The 16281-nt window shown below is 34.8% G+C and overlaps 2 protein-coding genes across 3 annotated transcripts in view; one reads left to right on the top strand and one right to left on the bottom strand.

Moving 5' to 3' along the window:
- The first annotated feature begins 11592 nt into the window (after window positions 1-11592).
- LOC131164316 (histidine-containing phosphotransfer protein 4) lies at window positions 11593-13910 on the top strand. Its single transcript, XM_058121423.1, has 6 exons — window positions 11593-11652; window positions 12284-12414; window positions 12561-12629; window positions 12931-13002; window positions 13470-13542; window positions 13644-13910. The coding sequence occupies exons 1-6, from the start codon at window positions 11593-11595 to the stop codon at window positions 13689-13691; spliced, it is 453 nt and encodes a 150-aa protein (XP_057977406.1). The 3' UTR covers window positions 13692-13910.
- A 383-nt stretch (window positions 13911-14293) lies between these two features.
- Window positions 14294-16281, bottom strand: part of LOC131164692 (MMS19 nucleotide excision repair protein homolog) — a 75764-nt gene continuing 73776 nt past the window's right edge. Inside the window, exon 21 of one of the 2 annotated variants that reach the window (XM_058122082.1) lies at window positions 14294-14711. The gene's annotated coding sequence lies outside the window, so the exon portion shown is untranslated. Of the gene's footprint in view, window positions 14715-16281 lie in introns of both variants that reach the window. The other variant, XM_058122083.1, reaches the window with a different exon arrangement.

Here is a 16281-nt window from a genome sequence, read left to right on the forward strand (position 1 = left end):
ATACTTTGCTTTCAAAGATTAGTTTGTTAGAACACTCTGCGCATATTTAAGATTATATATCTTATTGAGTGTTGATTGCACACGTAAAGCACCGAACTTATAGCTCATACATACTTGGGGTGTATTGATTATACTGTACGTATTGTAGTACATACCTGCTTAGCGTAAGAAGCATTTTTGTATACAAAATTTTATATCATTTGTTGTATTCAAAGCGTGGGCCTAAAAAGGGAAACTAGCCCTATTGAATAGTCCCGGATTGGTTTAGACCCGGTTAGGAAAGCTAGGTGCTCCATCTTGGTAAGGTATAGGTTGAGGCCAGCCCTGCTAATTGACCTGGTTGTAACCGATGCCGCTCCACCCGTTAAGTGAGCATTAGTGGAATCATCGGACTTGCAAGCTAAAGGCGGGGATGTAGGTAGTATTGGCCGAACCCCAATAACATATCGTATGTCTGTTTATATTTTCGCAATTTATATTCCTACACGTGTATGTTATAGTGTGAATGATGCGCATGATTTAAATTTCCGCTTATTATATTTATCTGCGCATTTGGGATTGTATAGAAAGACCCTAGGTTGTGATATACTGCTAACATCTAGTTTAACCTAGGAATAAGTTTTTAAATTCCAATTCACCCCCCCCCCCTCTTGGGAATACACCAAGGCTAACACCTAAATCAATTAAGAATAATGTGGTTAAAATAGTATATAAGCAAGCTTTTTAGATGATCATACCTCAATCTTTTGTAGAAGTCATTCATGCTTTGTCGAACCCCCAATTTGTATGATTTTTAAACCACCAATTAGCTAGGATTAACTGTAACTATCACCTTCTTGTTAATTATGTTTGCTTCTCTAACTTTGTATCATGCATGCTAACCAATGTCAAAATTTTCTCTCATTAATCCTTCTAATGTATCATGTGAGTATAATAAGCATACTAAAAGAATTTTGCCTATCTTTTTTTCTTTTTCCAAGTGGGGGGCTCCTTAGACTTAGACAACAAAATGAGAACTGTCCACCTCTCATGTCAAATCATTTCTTTATACTCTTTCTTCCTATCGATCCTACACTGAGTGCATAATTAGTATCAGAGTTGTGGTAGCTAAACTCTCTTCTAATCTGAAATACCTATCACATAAATCTCTTTCTTAAAAGACTTACTTTGTATAGATATTTTCTAAGTCTTAAAGTAATTTTCAAAAAAGATAATTAAAAGGAACATTTTATATGCTTGGTGTACTATGGTTGTAGAGACCCGTAAAAATTTAATTTATGGAAGTAATAAAAGAAAAGAAAAGAAATAGAAAGAAAAGAAGGAAAAGGGATTATAAAAAGGGGCATCAGCAAGAATTCGTCGACAAACCCAGGGTCTTCGTCGACGAATGTCCTTCTAAGTCTTGTCGACGAAGTACATGTGGCTCGTCGACGAGGAGATACTGAGAGGAGAAAAATTTCAAACCCTAAAATGTTCATCGATGAACTCTCTGGTTTTGTTGACGAACTTCCTTCTTTGGTTCGTCGATGCGTCCACGTGTCTCGTCGATGAAGCCACGTGGACAGCTTCCTATATATGACCAAAAATCATATTTTTGGCAAGAATTTCATTTCCTCTCTCTTTTTCTCTCTCTACCTTCAGCCCTTCCACGTTCTCTCTTCAAATTCGGCTTCGTTTCACCCCGTTTCGACGATTGAAAGTTACCACGATGATCCCGAGGTGATTCTTTACAAGATAGTCGGAGTGGATAGTTGATTTGGGATTCTTAGGCACCATCCCAAAATTAGGGTAAGTAAGTTATTTTAGGATTTATGTGGTTATTTGGGATATGTGCACCTAGGAAATGTGTTAGACGGTAATATAATGGGGTTTGAGTTTATTGAACTGTGGTTAATACGATTTCAGGGTTTGGAGTTATGGATGCTAACTGTAAACGTGGTTTAGGATTTTAACAGATTTCTCAGGAATCAAGTAAAGGGATAGATTAAGTGAGGTATTTTTAGAAAATTAATTATTGAATATACAATATTTGTCTCAAAAATTTATATATGATTTAGTATAGTTTTTGGGAATACCGATGTTGAACTAAGAAAACCCTAGAAATAGATTTAATGCGTTTTTCAGTAAAATATGCTTTTCCCAGATAGATAGCATGATATATATATATATATATAGTAGCTCTCACACATGTGACATGAGTAAATATATTTTACAACATTAATAGCTTGTCAAGATATTTTATGATTTCTCAAAACAAGCATGATTTTATAACAGTTTATTTTAGAAAAAAAAAATTATTGACTTTTTGAGTCCGATCTCTATTTTGATACTGACAAACCATCAGTGTCTTATGTATACATTTAGTGTGTGAACAAATTTTCATTTCAGCATAGACATAAGATTCCAATAAATGGAAGCCAGTATGAACTTAAAGCTCACATCAATCTGGTGCATTCTATGGACCTGAAGAGCAAGACAAAAGAAGACGTACACTTTCTATTGTAATTGCATTTGTTTTTTTATTCTAGTCTGTAATAATGCATTACATGCATGATGTGAATGGATAGCTCAGAATGACCATAGACAAACCCTAGAGATCAGCACTATACACAGAAACTCATTTCTTGTGATGACCCAAAAATATATATATAATTAAAGTACAATAATAATAAAATAATAAAAATGGTCGTTAAGTTAATATCAATACTAAAGTGTTTTTCTGTAGGATCCTTGATTCCATGTTTGATGCCTAAGAAAGACCTTATCTTAACGAGTGTTCAGAGACCATTGCGGCTCAGTCACTCCCTGGAGGTCGGCCTGGTCAAAATGGAATTTCATAGGATAAATAGGATAGATACTGTTTGTACACGTAAATAAGTATATATACATAAAATAATATTTTGACAGACATAATTTATAGAAATACATAATAAGATAGTAATATATGTATCATATGTGGGGCCCATAAGACTATGTGGGGTTCACATGAGTCCCGAAGCCACAAGACACTATTTATATACGTAAATAAGTACATAAAATAATGTTTTGACTAATATAATTTGTAGAAATATATGATAAAATAATAATAATAATAATAATAATAATAATATAGGTATCCTATGCGGGGCCCACAAGACTGTGTGGGGCCCACATGAGTCCCGAAACGGTATGGAGGTTTATACAAGTCTTAAAATTATGTAAGATGCATAAAATCATATGAGAGTTATTCGAGTTACGTAGGAACCATTCGGGTCTCGAAGTTGTGTGGGGCCCACATGAGTTTTCAAATTTTAAATTTAATTCTTGTTCAAAAATAAATAATAAAATAAATAAATACTAAAAATAGTTTAAAAGTAATAACAATGATAATAATAATGATAATAATGATTAAGAAAAATAATAAAATAATAAAATAATTAATTAACTAATTGATTAATTAATTAGGTAAGTAGTTAATTAAAAATTTATTTAATGGGAATGGTGGCAAGTACTCCCACATGGCCTCCATCCCCATCCCATACTCAACCCATACCTTACCCATCCCTTGCTCATTCTTTAATTTTTTAAAAATTATAATTTCACCCATCTCCCCGCACTTTTATAAATTTCGTTTCTTCCCCCAAATTTTCCTATAAATAGGGAGCTCTCAACCTTCATTTTTCACAACAATTTTCCAAGGAAGAGAAGAATTAGTAAGTGAAAGAAATTGTGGTGGAGAGAGAATTTTTGAATAAGTTCTCAATCACCCACTCTTTCCGATCTCATTTCTTAGAGATAGTTACAGTGTTCGTAAGGAAGAAGGTAAGTAAATTTTGATTATGTTAGTTTTTTTTTATTTAAAATTTATACCCGAATTTATTTTATAAGTAAATTTCAATTATGTTAATTAGTTCCACAAAATTTCCATAAGTTTATTTTTACGCATATTTAATTATACCAGTTCTATCTTTAATATACTTGTATCTATTTTTGGGTTAAAAAATGTTCTAATCCCCTCGGGTAAATTTTCAGCATTTTTTTCTATTCAAAAATAAAATTATATATATTTTTAATACAAAAATTGTGTGGCATGAGTTTATTTCTACGTTGTATTTTTTTTTTTTAAATATGAGTAAAGATGAGATTTTTATGATATTATTTTAAATTGTATAAATTATAATAAGATGATTTTAAAACCCCTTATGGCAACGAAAGTTCAAAGTTACAGATGCTCGGTACCGCAGCTTAAAGTTTATACGGATTAGAGTGCACCCACACTGTTTACAGAGTGGTTATTTATGTTAGTGGATTTCTCCTGAGTGCACACCTAGTTCCGAACCAGGACTTAATAAGGAAAATCTCACTTAAAGTTTACGTACGTTGATTTAGTTTGATCGGCCAGCCAGTTAAGTCCAGTCTTCGGACCACACAACCCAGTCATGGGGATAAACATGACTTACGGCAAATAGGCCTAAGGGTGGTTTTTATAATATATGTTTATACATATTTAATTACGTGTACAAAGTTACTGATGATTTGAAGGAAAAATGTAAGTTTACGTGAAAAGAATCATTGTGGTACTTAAATGACGATCTAAGGAAAACGTATAAAGAAAAGTATATGTATGTTTATCATTAAATATTTTTATAGTTTTAAAGTTAAAAGTTTAATTTAACAGTTATAATATATGATTACAAAATTTTACTATTGAAATTGATGATAAAAGTTCTATGCAGAAATTTTTTTAAATTTATATTTATTCTAAAAGCAGTCTTGAAGTTATAGTATTAAATATTGTTTTACGAAATTCTTTAAAAGCTCATTTTGGCCACACACTAATAATAATCTTATTTACTTACTGAGCGTCGTCTCACTCCAATCATATTTTATTTCAGATAACTCTGAAAGACATGTCGGAAATCAGGCTTAGCAAGCATGCGGGTGGGGATTAGAAAAATAAAGATTGATTATAAATATTAGTATGATGTCAGATATTTATGTTTATGTAATTTTTCTTTTTTTGAAATAAATGATTGTAATATGGATAATTAGCACTCTAGTATAATAAAAATTGAGTTTATTATTTGCTTCCGCTGTAAATCAATAGTAAAAAGTTAATATCCCAGGCCCCTCGGGGTCGGGGTGTTACATTTCTTACATAACTAACCGGTTTGGGTTAAAGATTATGGCTAAAACGAAGTTTACAAAAACTTCAGTCGACGACCATAGACTAACTTTAGGTCTCAAATTATCACACGAAAAGTCTCCATTATCTTAGAATCAATTATCATGTGAACAGGGGTGACTTCATAAGAAGAATAGGGCTGAATTGCACAAGTTCGGTGTGTTCGGTCGACCGAACCCCAACACACAGAGAACTTCGCTCGACCAAAGTTCCCAAAGGTCAAAAGTTTGACCAATTAGTCGACCGACCAAGAATCTACTCCAACGTCCTAGTTGACCGAACCTCGCTAAGGTTGACTATTGACCACTTGGTCGACCGAACCAGAACACCCATAGATCTTCAATCGACCGAACCTCCTTGAGGTCAACAAATTAACTCTTCGGTCGACCGACTAGAAATAAGCTGCAACGCTCTGGTTGATCGAACCACCTCGGGGGATGTTCCAACTGTTTGGTCGACCGAATCTTCAAGCTCAAAAGACCTTGGTTGACCGAACCTCAGAGATCAAAAATCGCCTCAAGTCTGGTCAACCGAACTCGTAGTTCAAATTATCCCTGGTCGACCGAACTGGGCACCACGGTCGATCGACTCTCTCGGGTTGCCCAATTTTTTATCAAATTTAAACGAGGTTAATTTTAATTAAACATCATTAATATCTTTCTAAAATGACCTTCGTATCCCCAATGATCATATTTTTCCCCAAGTCTATCTATACCCCTTCATTTGTCTTAATTAGAGTGAGATTAGCAAAATCATTAAGAAAATTTTCTCTTAAATTTTTATATTCATTTTGGTCATATTCTTTCAATCTTTTTCATAGTATACTACTCATACTTCCTCTCTCTTTTACATATCTTAAAAAAATCATTTTGAAAGAGAGCACTTAAATCTTTGGGCATTTATTTTCTTCATTCAAAGCTTATACTCTCACTTGTTCTTTGTTTGTGAAAATTTATTTTTGAGAGTTAGCTGCTTGGATCTCCCATATATTTTATTGATAAATATCATTAGGAGAAAATTTATATTAGTTATTTTTGAAAAACTTGAGCACATATAACTTGTGCTAGGAAAGTATTATTGCAATCATGCTTACACTCACACATACTATTTTGCAAGCTCATTTGTAAGCAAACAAAAACCCTAGATTCTCCTGCACTTTATTTGGGAAAAACATATTTGGAGAAATATTCTGTTAGGATTTAAATCCTTGAGCATCCATCATATATATTTTTATTTAAGGATTATTTTTAGCAAGAAAAACACATACTCACACTGAGCTTATTTTCACATCATATGTGAGTGTATCTTGAGCTGTATTATTGTACACATCTGCTTAGTGTAAGAAGCATATTTGGTTGTACACAAACGTTTTTATTTCATTATTATATTCTAAGTAAGGGCCTGAAGAGGGAGACTAGCCCTATCAAATAGTCCCAAATTGGCTTAGACCCAGTTAGGAAAGTTAGGTGCACCATCCTGTTAAGGTGTGTTTAGGTTGAGGTCAGCCCTGCAAATTGACCTGGTTGTAATCGGGGCCACTCCACCTGTGAAGTGAGCCATTATTGGAATCCTCAGGCTTGCGAGCTAGAGACGGGGACGTAGGCACAATTGGTCGAACCCCGATAACATATCATGTGTTTTCGTTTATATTTTCGCAATTTATATTCCTGCACATGTATGTTATTGTGTGAATGATGCGCATGATTTAAATTTCCGCATATTATACTTATCTACGCATTTGGGATTACATAGACAGACTCTAGATTGTGTAATACAGCAAATGTCTGGTCAAACCTAGGGAGAATTTTAAATACCCAATTCACCCCCCTCTTGAGAATACACCAATTCCAACAAAAACTATAAATAGTACAGAAAGTATATTTTCTGCATACTATGATATTCAGCCGACATAGATGTCGTGATTATTCAACCAGCGCAAATGTTGTGATTATTTAGCTAGCACAAATGCCATGATATTTATGTATAACAGTTATTTAGGAAATATTATCATTATAGATGTTATACAAATTATGAAATAGTTATATATCAGTATTATGAAATATATATTATATGATAACAGAACCCGGATGGCTTAATTTAGATTTAGAGCACAATACCATAGCCATTTAGATCAAGTAATGCCACCACATATCTCATATAGAGTGTGGGAGTTGGATAGTCGATTGGGCATCAGGAAAGAGTAGTGTGCCCCCTAGCAATCTGGACCAGGCTAGGCAGGCCAATCGTACTTACAAACTTATCAGTTTTGACTTAACATGATAGGCCAATCATTACTAGGTCTCGCCTATGGGCCGCACAACCCAGTCATGTGGGGATAATACATGACGTCAGCTAGCTATCCATTTAGGGTATAATTCCAGTAATACATAGACATAACAAATGATTTGCACGTATACAGAAATTTAGTATGTTATGTTATATTATGTTTTATTCAGATTTTATACAGAATAGTTTTACCAAATTTTTCAAATGCAAGTTCAACTATGTACAGAATTTCCTTACTTATCAAATACAGTTTATCATGTACTAGATATGATTATAACACAATAATACTCATATTGCCACACACTGATACTAGTTTATTTCCCTTACTGAGAGGTGTCTCACCCCTGCATTACAAACATTTTAGGAAATCCCGACAAACGTTTGGAGCATGCTCCGAGATAGAGGAGTTCGTTGGTACCACCCTAGTTGCAAGGTAAGTAGTTGAGCCAAGATTAGGATGGATTTTTGGGCTTGACTCTAGGATTTGTGGTTCTTTTGGGATGTATATGTGTATGTATGGAAACAGTAAAACTATGGTATTGTGTATAAGTTTTATATCATGGTTTACGCTGCTTAGTTGACATGTTTGTATAAACAGGTGAATTCCCGGTACCAATGGGTCTGGGTTGACTTTGTTTGCGTTTTATGGTATCAGAGTATGATTATTGTTATTATGTGGAAAAAAAATATAGGAGAAATTTGGGGTCGTTACAATGGTGGTTTTTGCATGGATTTTAAAAATGACCTTTGAAACTTATCACTTTGAACAAGTCACTTTTTTGCAAGTGTTTGCTATAACTTATAAAACAATATATAGAAAATGAGAAGTAAAAGCTCAAAAAAAATCAAAACAAAACTTGGTCTATTCTTGAAATATAACCCTCAATGATTCATTTACCTCTCTAAAAATAGTACTTTTTTATAAATAAAAAAATTTCATGGCAATTGTAATGCATGATCTCAACTCCTACAAATGACTTTATAATCATCCTTAAAAGATGTAAATGTGATCGATGAGAAGATTCTACGCTTTCGATATTTTACATATTATTATACGATTTGAATGGTTTACTAGACAATTGGTTTTTCTTTTGATTCATTGGTTTCAGGCAATACTATCGAGAGGTATTCTTGTTAAGCTTTGTGAAGTCTAATTGTGTTTGATCCAAATGATGACCCAACCCGAAATAATGCTGCGTGGTTTTTTAATGGGAGATTTTTCTAAGGCTTAGTCCATGAAGCAAAGGCCCATTGTGAATCTTGTGCGCAAGATATAGAAACCGTTGTTTTGGTTATTAAGGTTTTTATGCAACATTTTAGAGAGAAGAAAAGAAATTGTACTGTTGCACTTTGTATTTTGTCCCTGATAATAATGAAATCCCTGCAACTTTGTAAACGTAGGCAAATTTCCAAACCACGAAAATATTGTCTTGTGCATGTGATTATTTTCTTTTTCTTTGGCATGTGTTTTTCTCTATTTTTTTTCTCACAAGTTTTTTTGGGAATTTCGTGATAATTTCCCAAAAACTGTCTCTTACTTATTCAACCCCTCTCTCATGATTTCAATTTAAAATCTTCAACATGAAAAAATAAACTCTAATCAATTATTGAAATGTCCTTTTTAAGAGAGGGTCACTAAGCAACTACATTACATTTTATTTTCTAGTCTTTTTATAGTTGTTATAGATTTTAAAAGATAAAACAAGAATACTAGAAACTCTCGTGTCCTTGCAGTGAGAGATGATGTATATTTATATCAGTAACTATACAATGATTTACAGGAAACTATAAACAAGGAAATGAGATATACATGGAAAGCAATTAATTTTATAGTCATTGGGAACTCCTAGAATCAAGGTGCAGTTACACTTGATTTACCATGATCTGCTACAGTATTTATGCCTGTAATTGGGGACTCCCAGAATCAAGGTAAAATTTTATTAGACGAAGTAGGTAAAGAAAACTTGGAAAAAAGATGGTGGATAGTTTGATAAGAAGGATGTCCAATCCGACAATGCCAGACATCAAGAAGCGCCCGTTGAGATAGGTATGTTTGAGGATGGTTTGTTGGTGTCATGGAACGAGTCGGAAAAATGTAAAGGTCATCTTTAGGTTTTCTGCGCAGAAGAACTCTCCTCATTGCCTCGTCCTTCACCAAAAAATAAGAAGGGTGAAATTCAAGATAAACATTATTATCACTCGCAAACTGGCTCACAGAAATCAAATTCTTCTTAATTTGAGGTACATGCATCAACTTATTTAAAATAAAAGAATTTGTTGGGGTCAAAAGGGTAGTGGAACCAATATTTCTTCTAGGTAAACCTGCCCCATTGCCGACATTAATCTAATCGTTGCCAATATAAGGTTATGATTGCACTGACAAGTTGCTGAAGTTGTTGGTGAGATGGTTTGTTGAACCAGTATCCGGATACCAATTGGTATCATGCTATGGTGAGGGAGATGCAACATAAGCCGCCAAAGTAGGAGGAGTGCCTTGGTAGGCATGATCGAACATATAATAACATTGGATGGTTGTGTGGCCATTTCATCCACAGATTTGGCATTGTGGTCTCGAGTTTGAGGAGTAATTTTGAGGCGGACCACCTCTTCCTGTATTTCCATGTCCCCTTCCTCTGTCGTTGGAGTTGGAACCATGGGACTGGTTCTGAGAAGATCGTTGTTGTTGTGGATGTTTTCCACCACGCGACCTAGAATCATTCCGTGTGGCCACGTTACCGAGCCAATAGAGGTGTCAACGGCAGTTTGTTGTTGCTCAAGGCGTAACTCAAATGCAAGAAGATGGTAAAATATATCTTTCAATGTCATTTTGTCAATTTGAGTGGAAATTGACATGACAAATAGCATCATAAGATGTATCGAGACCACCACAAGTTGTAAATTCATGGTTTTGAAGGGGCTAACCGATGGCAGCCAAGTTGTTCAAAAATGATTTCATTTTTTGAAAGTAATCGGACATTGACAAGTCACCTTTCTTGGTGGAGGCAAAAAATTGTCAAGTTTGTATGGCGCGAGCGGAAGAGTGAGAGGCGAACATTCTCTCGAGGGCGGCCCAGACTTCTCTTGAAGTCTTGAGGCCAACCATTTGTGCCAGGATATTCTCGAATAAGGAGGAAACCAAGGCACTTAGAACAACCTGATATTGATCATACGAGGTAATGTATTTGGGATTTGGTATTTTAGTGGGAGCGGTTTGGGAGGTTGCTGCTTCAGGATTAGGAATGGTGGGGCTAGGACTAGAGATGGTTCCATCAACGAACCCAAACAGGCACTGACCACGTAGGTAGGGGACAATCTAAGTTTTCAAAAGAAGGTAATTGTCCTTGGTGAGCTTAACTATAACGAGACTATGGATATTTATGGGAGTAACCGAGTTGGAAGGAGATGAGACCATGTTGGTGGATCGAAAAACAGAGGTTATGGTAAGCTCTGATAACCTAAAAGATAAAACAAGAATGCTAGAAACTCCCATGTCCTTGCAGCGAGAAATGATTTATATTTATATCAGTAACTCTACAATGATTTACAGGAAACTATAAACAAGGAAATGAGATATACATGAAAAGCAATTAATTTTATAGTCATGGGGGACTCCTAGAATCAAGGTGCAGTTACACTTGATTTGCCATGATGTATTTATGTCCGTAATTGGGGACTCCTAGAATCAAGGTGCAGTTACACTTGATTTGTCATGATTTGCTGCAGTATTTATTTTCGTAATAGACTTTTAGGGGCATGGGAGCATCAAAAGTGTAGAATTCATTCCATATTTAATTAAAAGCAGATTGAAATTAATATTTAGAATCTATTTGCAATTTCTTTTTTCTTTTTTTTGAGAGAAAAAATAGTAAAGATAAGCTGCTAGCCTTGATGATATTTTTCATTCTCGCCGGCTAGAGAAATGTAAACTTCCACCTTCTCGTCACCACTATATAAACCGACCTTTGGCCTTTGTCCTATTGTATTCTCCTTCAAGTCTATTCCTATTATAAACTTGTCCTCCCTCTCTCATTCTCTCTCCCTCTCTCTGTCTCTCTCTCTCTCTCTCTCACGCACACACAAACACACACACACACACACACCACAGAGCTTACTAAATTGTGCTCTAGGCACCTTTCCTCATAATGGAGAGAAATCAACTGTACAGGCAAGTTGCCCTCATGAAGCAGTCCCTGTTTGATCAGGTCTTTCTCCTCTTCTTAATTACCATTTACTTGCATAGTATTATTATTATTATTATTATTATTATAGATTCGATCACGTGTCAGATTTGGGGACTTCGTTAACAGGAAAGGTTTCATTTTTCAATCTCTATCATATATATGCCTTGATTTGCATTGCATTCTCATACATACACACATACATATAAACACAAGGCTTTCTTGGTTTTTTCAAAAAAGACACCGATGCACAAAACTCCTACATATCTAAGACCCGAAAAAAGATTGGACCATAATGAATTTATAATATCAGCCTTACTTTACACTTTGTAACATTTTGAACCCACGGAACGGCCTCCAAGTTACACATCAACAACTCTACTATTGCCCCAAGGCTTCATTTGGGTTACTATTTTTCCAATTGAATTAAATGTTAATCTTTTAAGCGGTTATATATATATATACACACAGATATTTTGAATAGCATGGAATGGTTATACACCATTATACATGAATCTTTGCATATGCAGTCACAGGCAAATATCTGTACTCACATTCTCTGCAAATTTTATTCTTCTTTTTTATATAGGCATATATGTATAAATTATTAATAAATTTTGGAATATATATATACATATATGAATGCATGTGGCAGGGGTTTCTTGATGAGCAATTTATTCAGTTGGAGGAACTGCAGGACGATGCTAATCCAAACTTTGTAGAGGAAATTGTTACCTTGTTTTACAGAGATTCAGCCAGAATAATCCTTAATATACAGCAAGCACTGTGAGTGATAATTTACTATGTTGGATTTTTCTTTCCCCAATATTTCTCCTCTTTTTTTTTTTTTTTCTTTTTTTAAATACATTCTCTCTGATTTTCATGAATCCTAAGCTTCTTCCCAAATGGTTGGCCTTTCCGTGTGCATGCAGGGAGAGGAGTCCTCTTGATTATAATAGTTTGGACAGCTATATGCACCAGCTCAAGGGAAGTAGTTCAAGGTAATTCAAAACTACAAAAAGGGTTTTTCAATTGAATTAAACCTTTATATTTAATTGATAACTTATAAAATTAAGGGTTCTGTTCCAGGAATATTGAATGGGGAAAATATTGATCCAAATCTAATTCCTCTTCTTTGTATAATTGAGTGTGTGTGTGTGTGTGTGTGTGTGTGTGTGTGTGTGTGAGTGAGTGTGTCTGTTTGAGAGAGAGAGAGAGAGAGAGATGAAAATGTTGATCCAAAACAATATTTTGTTTTTGCTCTCTATCTTTATATTTTGTTTTTGTTTTTATGTGGTGCAGCATTGGAGCCAAAAAGGTGAAAGATGAATGCACGCAGTTCAGGGAATACTGCAAGGCAGGAAATGGAGAAGGGTAATTCAACTCCTGCATATTTGGATGGTCATATGTGATTACACACATTGGAGTCTACATTAGTTCAAATTGCTCTTATCTGAATGTTTGGAATTCAAATTTTAGTTTTGTATTTGTTTAGATTTGAATAAATTGTAATACAAAATATTGAGTTTCATCTACAGAAATCCAAATAAAAGATTTAAAATTCATGCTTTCTAACAAGAGTCTTAATGAAAATGGCTGAAATTTTTCTTTTGAGGGGTTGGCTATTTATGGATTGACATTACATCATTTCATTCATAAATGAAGCAATTTCACATTACCAATTGGATATAGAAATCAGAAAATTTGTACCCTGAACAATTAAGTTATTTCTCTGCTTTCCTCCCAACCCTAGAAAAATTCGATCCATGACCATGACCATGACCGTGATCATATTTCTCGATTCTCAAGATGAATTTTCCTTTTTATGATGAGGTAAGCAGATGCATGAGGACATTCCAGCGATTGAAGATGGAACATGCAGCGCTCAAGAAGAAGCTTGAAACTTATTTTCAGGTCCATTTTTCTCTGCTTTAAAATTTCTACAAAATACTTAATAGACTATTACATAGAAACATGCATTAGTTTTAATTTTCACCTTGTTTTTGTCATCTCAGCTAGCAAGACAGGCAGGGCCAATTGAGACAGCATGTCACAGGGAGTAAGGAAATTACAAAGCAGAGATGTGGTGGTGCTGGCGGTGAATCTTGTACTGAATGTTTGTAGACCCAAAACTTTAAAGACTAAGATAGTTCCATCAAAACATGTGTAAGAAACGGGAAAATAAGATTGAAGGGTATCGTTTGCTTGGCACCTGTGGGTGTCTTCCCTGATATTAAGAAAATAGATTTCCAGGCTAATATATGACATTACAATCTTCCAAAGTTTCACCTTTAAATGGTTTACATTTTTCTAAAAGAATTTGGGGCATTAATGGCTCCCGTAACATAGAGAGAGAGAGAGAGAGAGCAACAGAATGCAAGATTGTCTTGGCACAATAAAATCGAATAGCAATGAAATGACATATATATATATATATATATATATATATATTTCAAATGAAAAATGTAAAATAAAAGAAAAATAATTTTAAAAAATCAAGAGAAAAATTCATTTTGGTTCTATCAAAATTCATTCCATTTCTATATATTGAACTTGTGATTCATTTTGATTCTTGGAAATGTTAGTACTGCCCTCAAAGAGTAGTGAAGATCATATGCCCGTTTATAAATTACATTCACAAGCAGTAGAACATCATGTAAGAAGATATGGTAAGGTTTGAAGATGCAACTTCTTCCTTCAAAAATTTCCTGTGCAATATAAACAAGAATTCCATGACCATACAAGCATATTTTCTATAACCTCGAGTCATATTGTTGGAATTTCACGGACCAGACACTTGATACATTATCACCCGAGGCACTAAACTGAGTTCTGCCTCTTGAATTCCCTAGATTGGAAAATAAATAAATCATCCCTGCACCCATTTCCTCCATTTCTTTTTTTGTTTCAACTATTTTAAACCCCCTACTCTTCAACCACATAGATAATGCTTAAACCTATTGTTGCTTGGTGAGATGCTTTTAAGGTTCCAGCTTGACTTGCAGAAGGCAGGTTGAAGATATTTCAGTCAGGTCTAGGTATCATTGAGGGCTTGAAAGCCGTCCATCATCTTTTATCCCCACCTGCTATTGAATCAGGAAAAAAAATTGGAATAAACATAGGAGGATTTCATATTTCAAGTTCAGTTGCAATCCAAAAATGAACAAAGCTGTGTCACAAAGGCAAACGTTTTTCTCCAATGTATATATGTACAAATGAACTGTGACATTCCAGGCAAAACAAAATTCGCAAGCAATTGAAGAGAGAGAGAGAGAGAGCAGTACACCTCTGAAAACCAACAATAGAGGAACAAAACCAAGTCACAAATGCAATACCTTTCTTCTTTTCCCAGTAAATATGCAAATGAATTGAAGTAGAATTCAAGGTTTAAAAAATTGCAACTAATCAAAAAGAGGGCACAAAATCCTTTGCTCTAGGTGACAAAGGAGAACTTCAACACCATACTAGATTAGAAAGGAAATTCTTACTCTCCTTACATTTCATGTTTGATTTATAAATGAGAATGGAAGGGGGAAATTTTTAGGAAACAATCCTCCCTTGGCTAGGGAAAATTTTGGAGGATGTTCATGAACAATACTTAAAAACTATAAAGTCCAAGCGTTGTTTTAATGTTGGACAGCCAGGAGTTTCTATAGTGGAACTCTCTAGGCAAATGAATCTTCAACAAGGTTCTCCTTAATATGTACCCAAATTGTCGTGGCAACCATGCTACTAGTCAAGTGAGAGGGCTGCAAGCTCCACTATCCTGCCTAATGCATATATGACTCATTTCATGCGCTATGCCTAGTGCTTGAAGAAGAAATCAAATTCCACAAGGAATTCTTGCCATTAGAGGATACTTTGGCTGTGTAAAGAAGTATCTAACAACTGAATTATCCCTTTTCACCGCAAATTTAGACCTCAGCTAGTGATGCTACCACACACAAAGACGATTAATCAATACTAGCATCTACTTCTCTTGAGTTGTGTACTGCTAACTAGCTTCACTAAGTTTACAGCTTTAGTGCACACCCAGATGCCCCCTCTTGCAACAAGACTCCATAAAGGGGAATAGATTGATGCATCTAATTGTACCCCAAAGGACTTCATAATGTAAGCAAGTACTGAATCCCTTATCATGGCTTTATTCAAGTTGTCAAAGGCTCCATGTACTCCTGTGTCCAGCCGCGCGCAAGAAAGTTCTCCTTCAAATCAAATAACACGGGAGTCCTCCTTAGGCATCCTCAACAAACTTGCAGCAGTAGTTGACTAGATTAAGAAATAAACGCAACTCCTTCACTGTAGTTGATATATTCAAATCTTGAATAACTCTCACATTCTTCATATCCATCCAAATACAACCTTGTTCAATCACACGACCAAGGAATTTAATACTCTTTTGAACAAAAAAGTAGTTCTCCTTCACACACAGGTTATTCTCCTTTAGCTCCATAAATTCCTGTGTTCTCCCAGAGTACAACTGTAGACAGCAATATTGTCAAGTATACCACAATAAACTTTTCAAGGAAGTAATGAGCATGCAAAAAAGTCCCTAGCCCATTTGTTAACTCGGAGGGCATCATTGCGAACTCACATACCTTGTAGCATGTCACGCAACAGTTTTTGGTTCATCACTTTCTATTATCCAATTGA

This window comes from Malania oleifera, chromosome 9 (genome assembly GCF_029873635.1).
Source record: "Malania oleifera isolate guangnan ecotype guangnan chromosome 9, ASM2987363v1, whole genome shotgun sequence".
NCBI classification, from domain to species: domain Eukaryota; kingdom Viridiplantae; phylum Streptophyta; class Magnoliopsida; order Santalales; family Ximeniaceae; genus Malania; species Malania oleifera.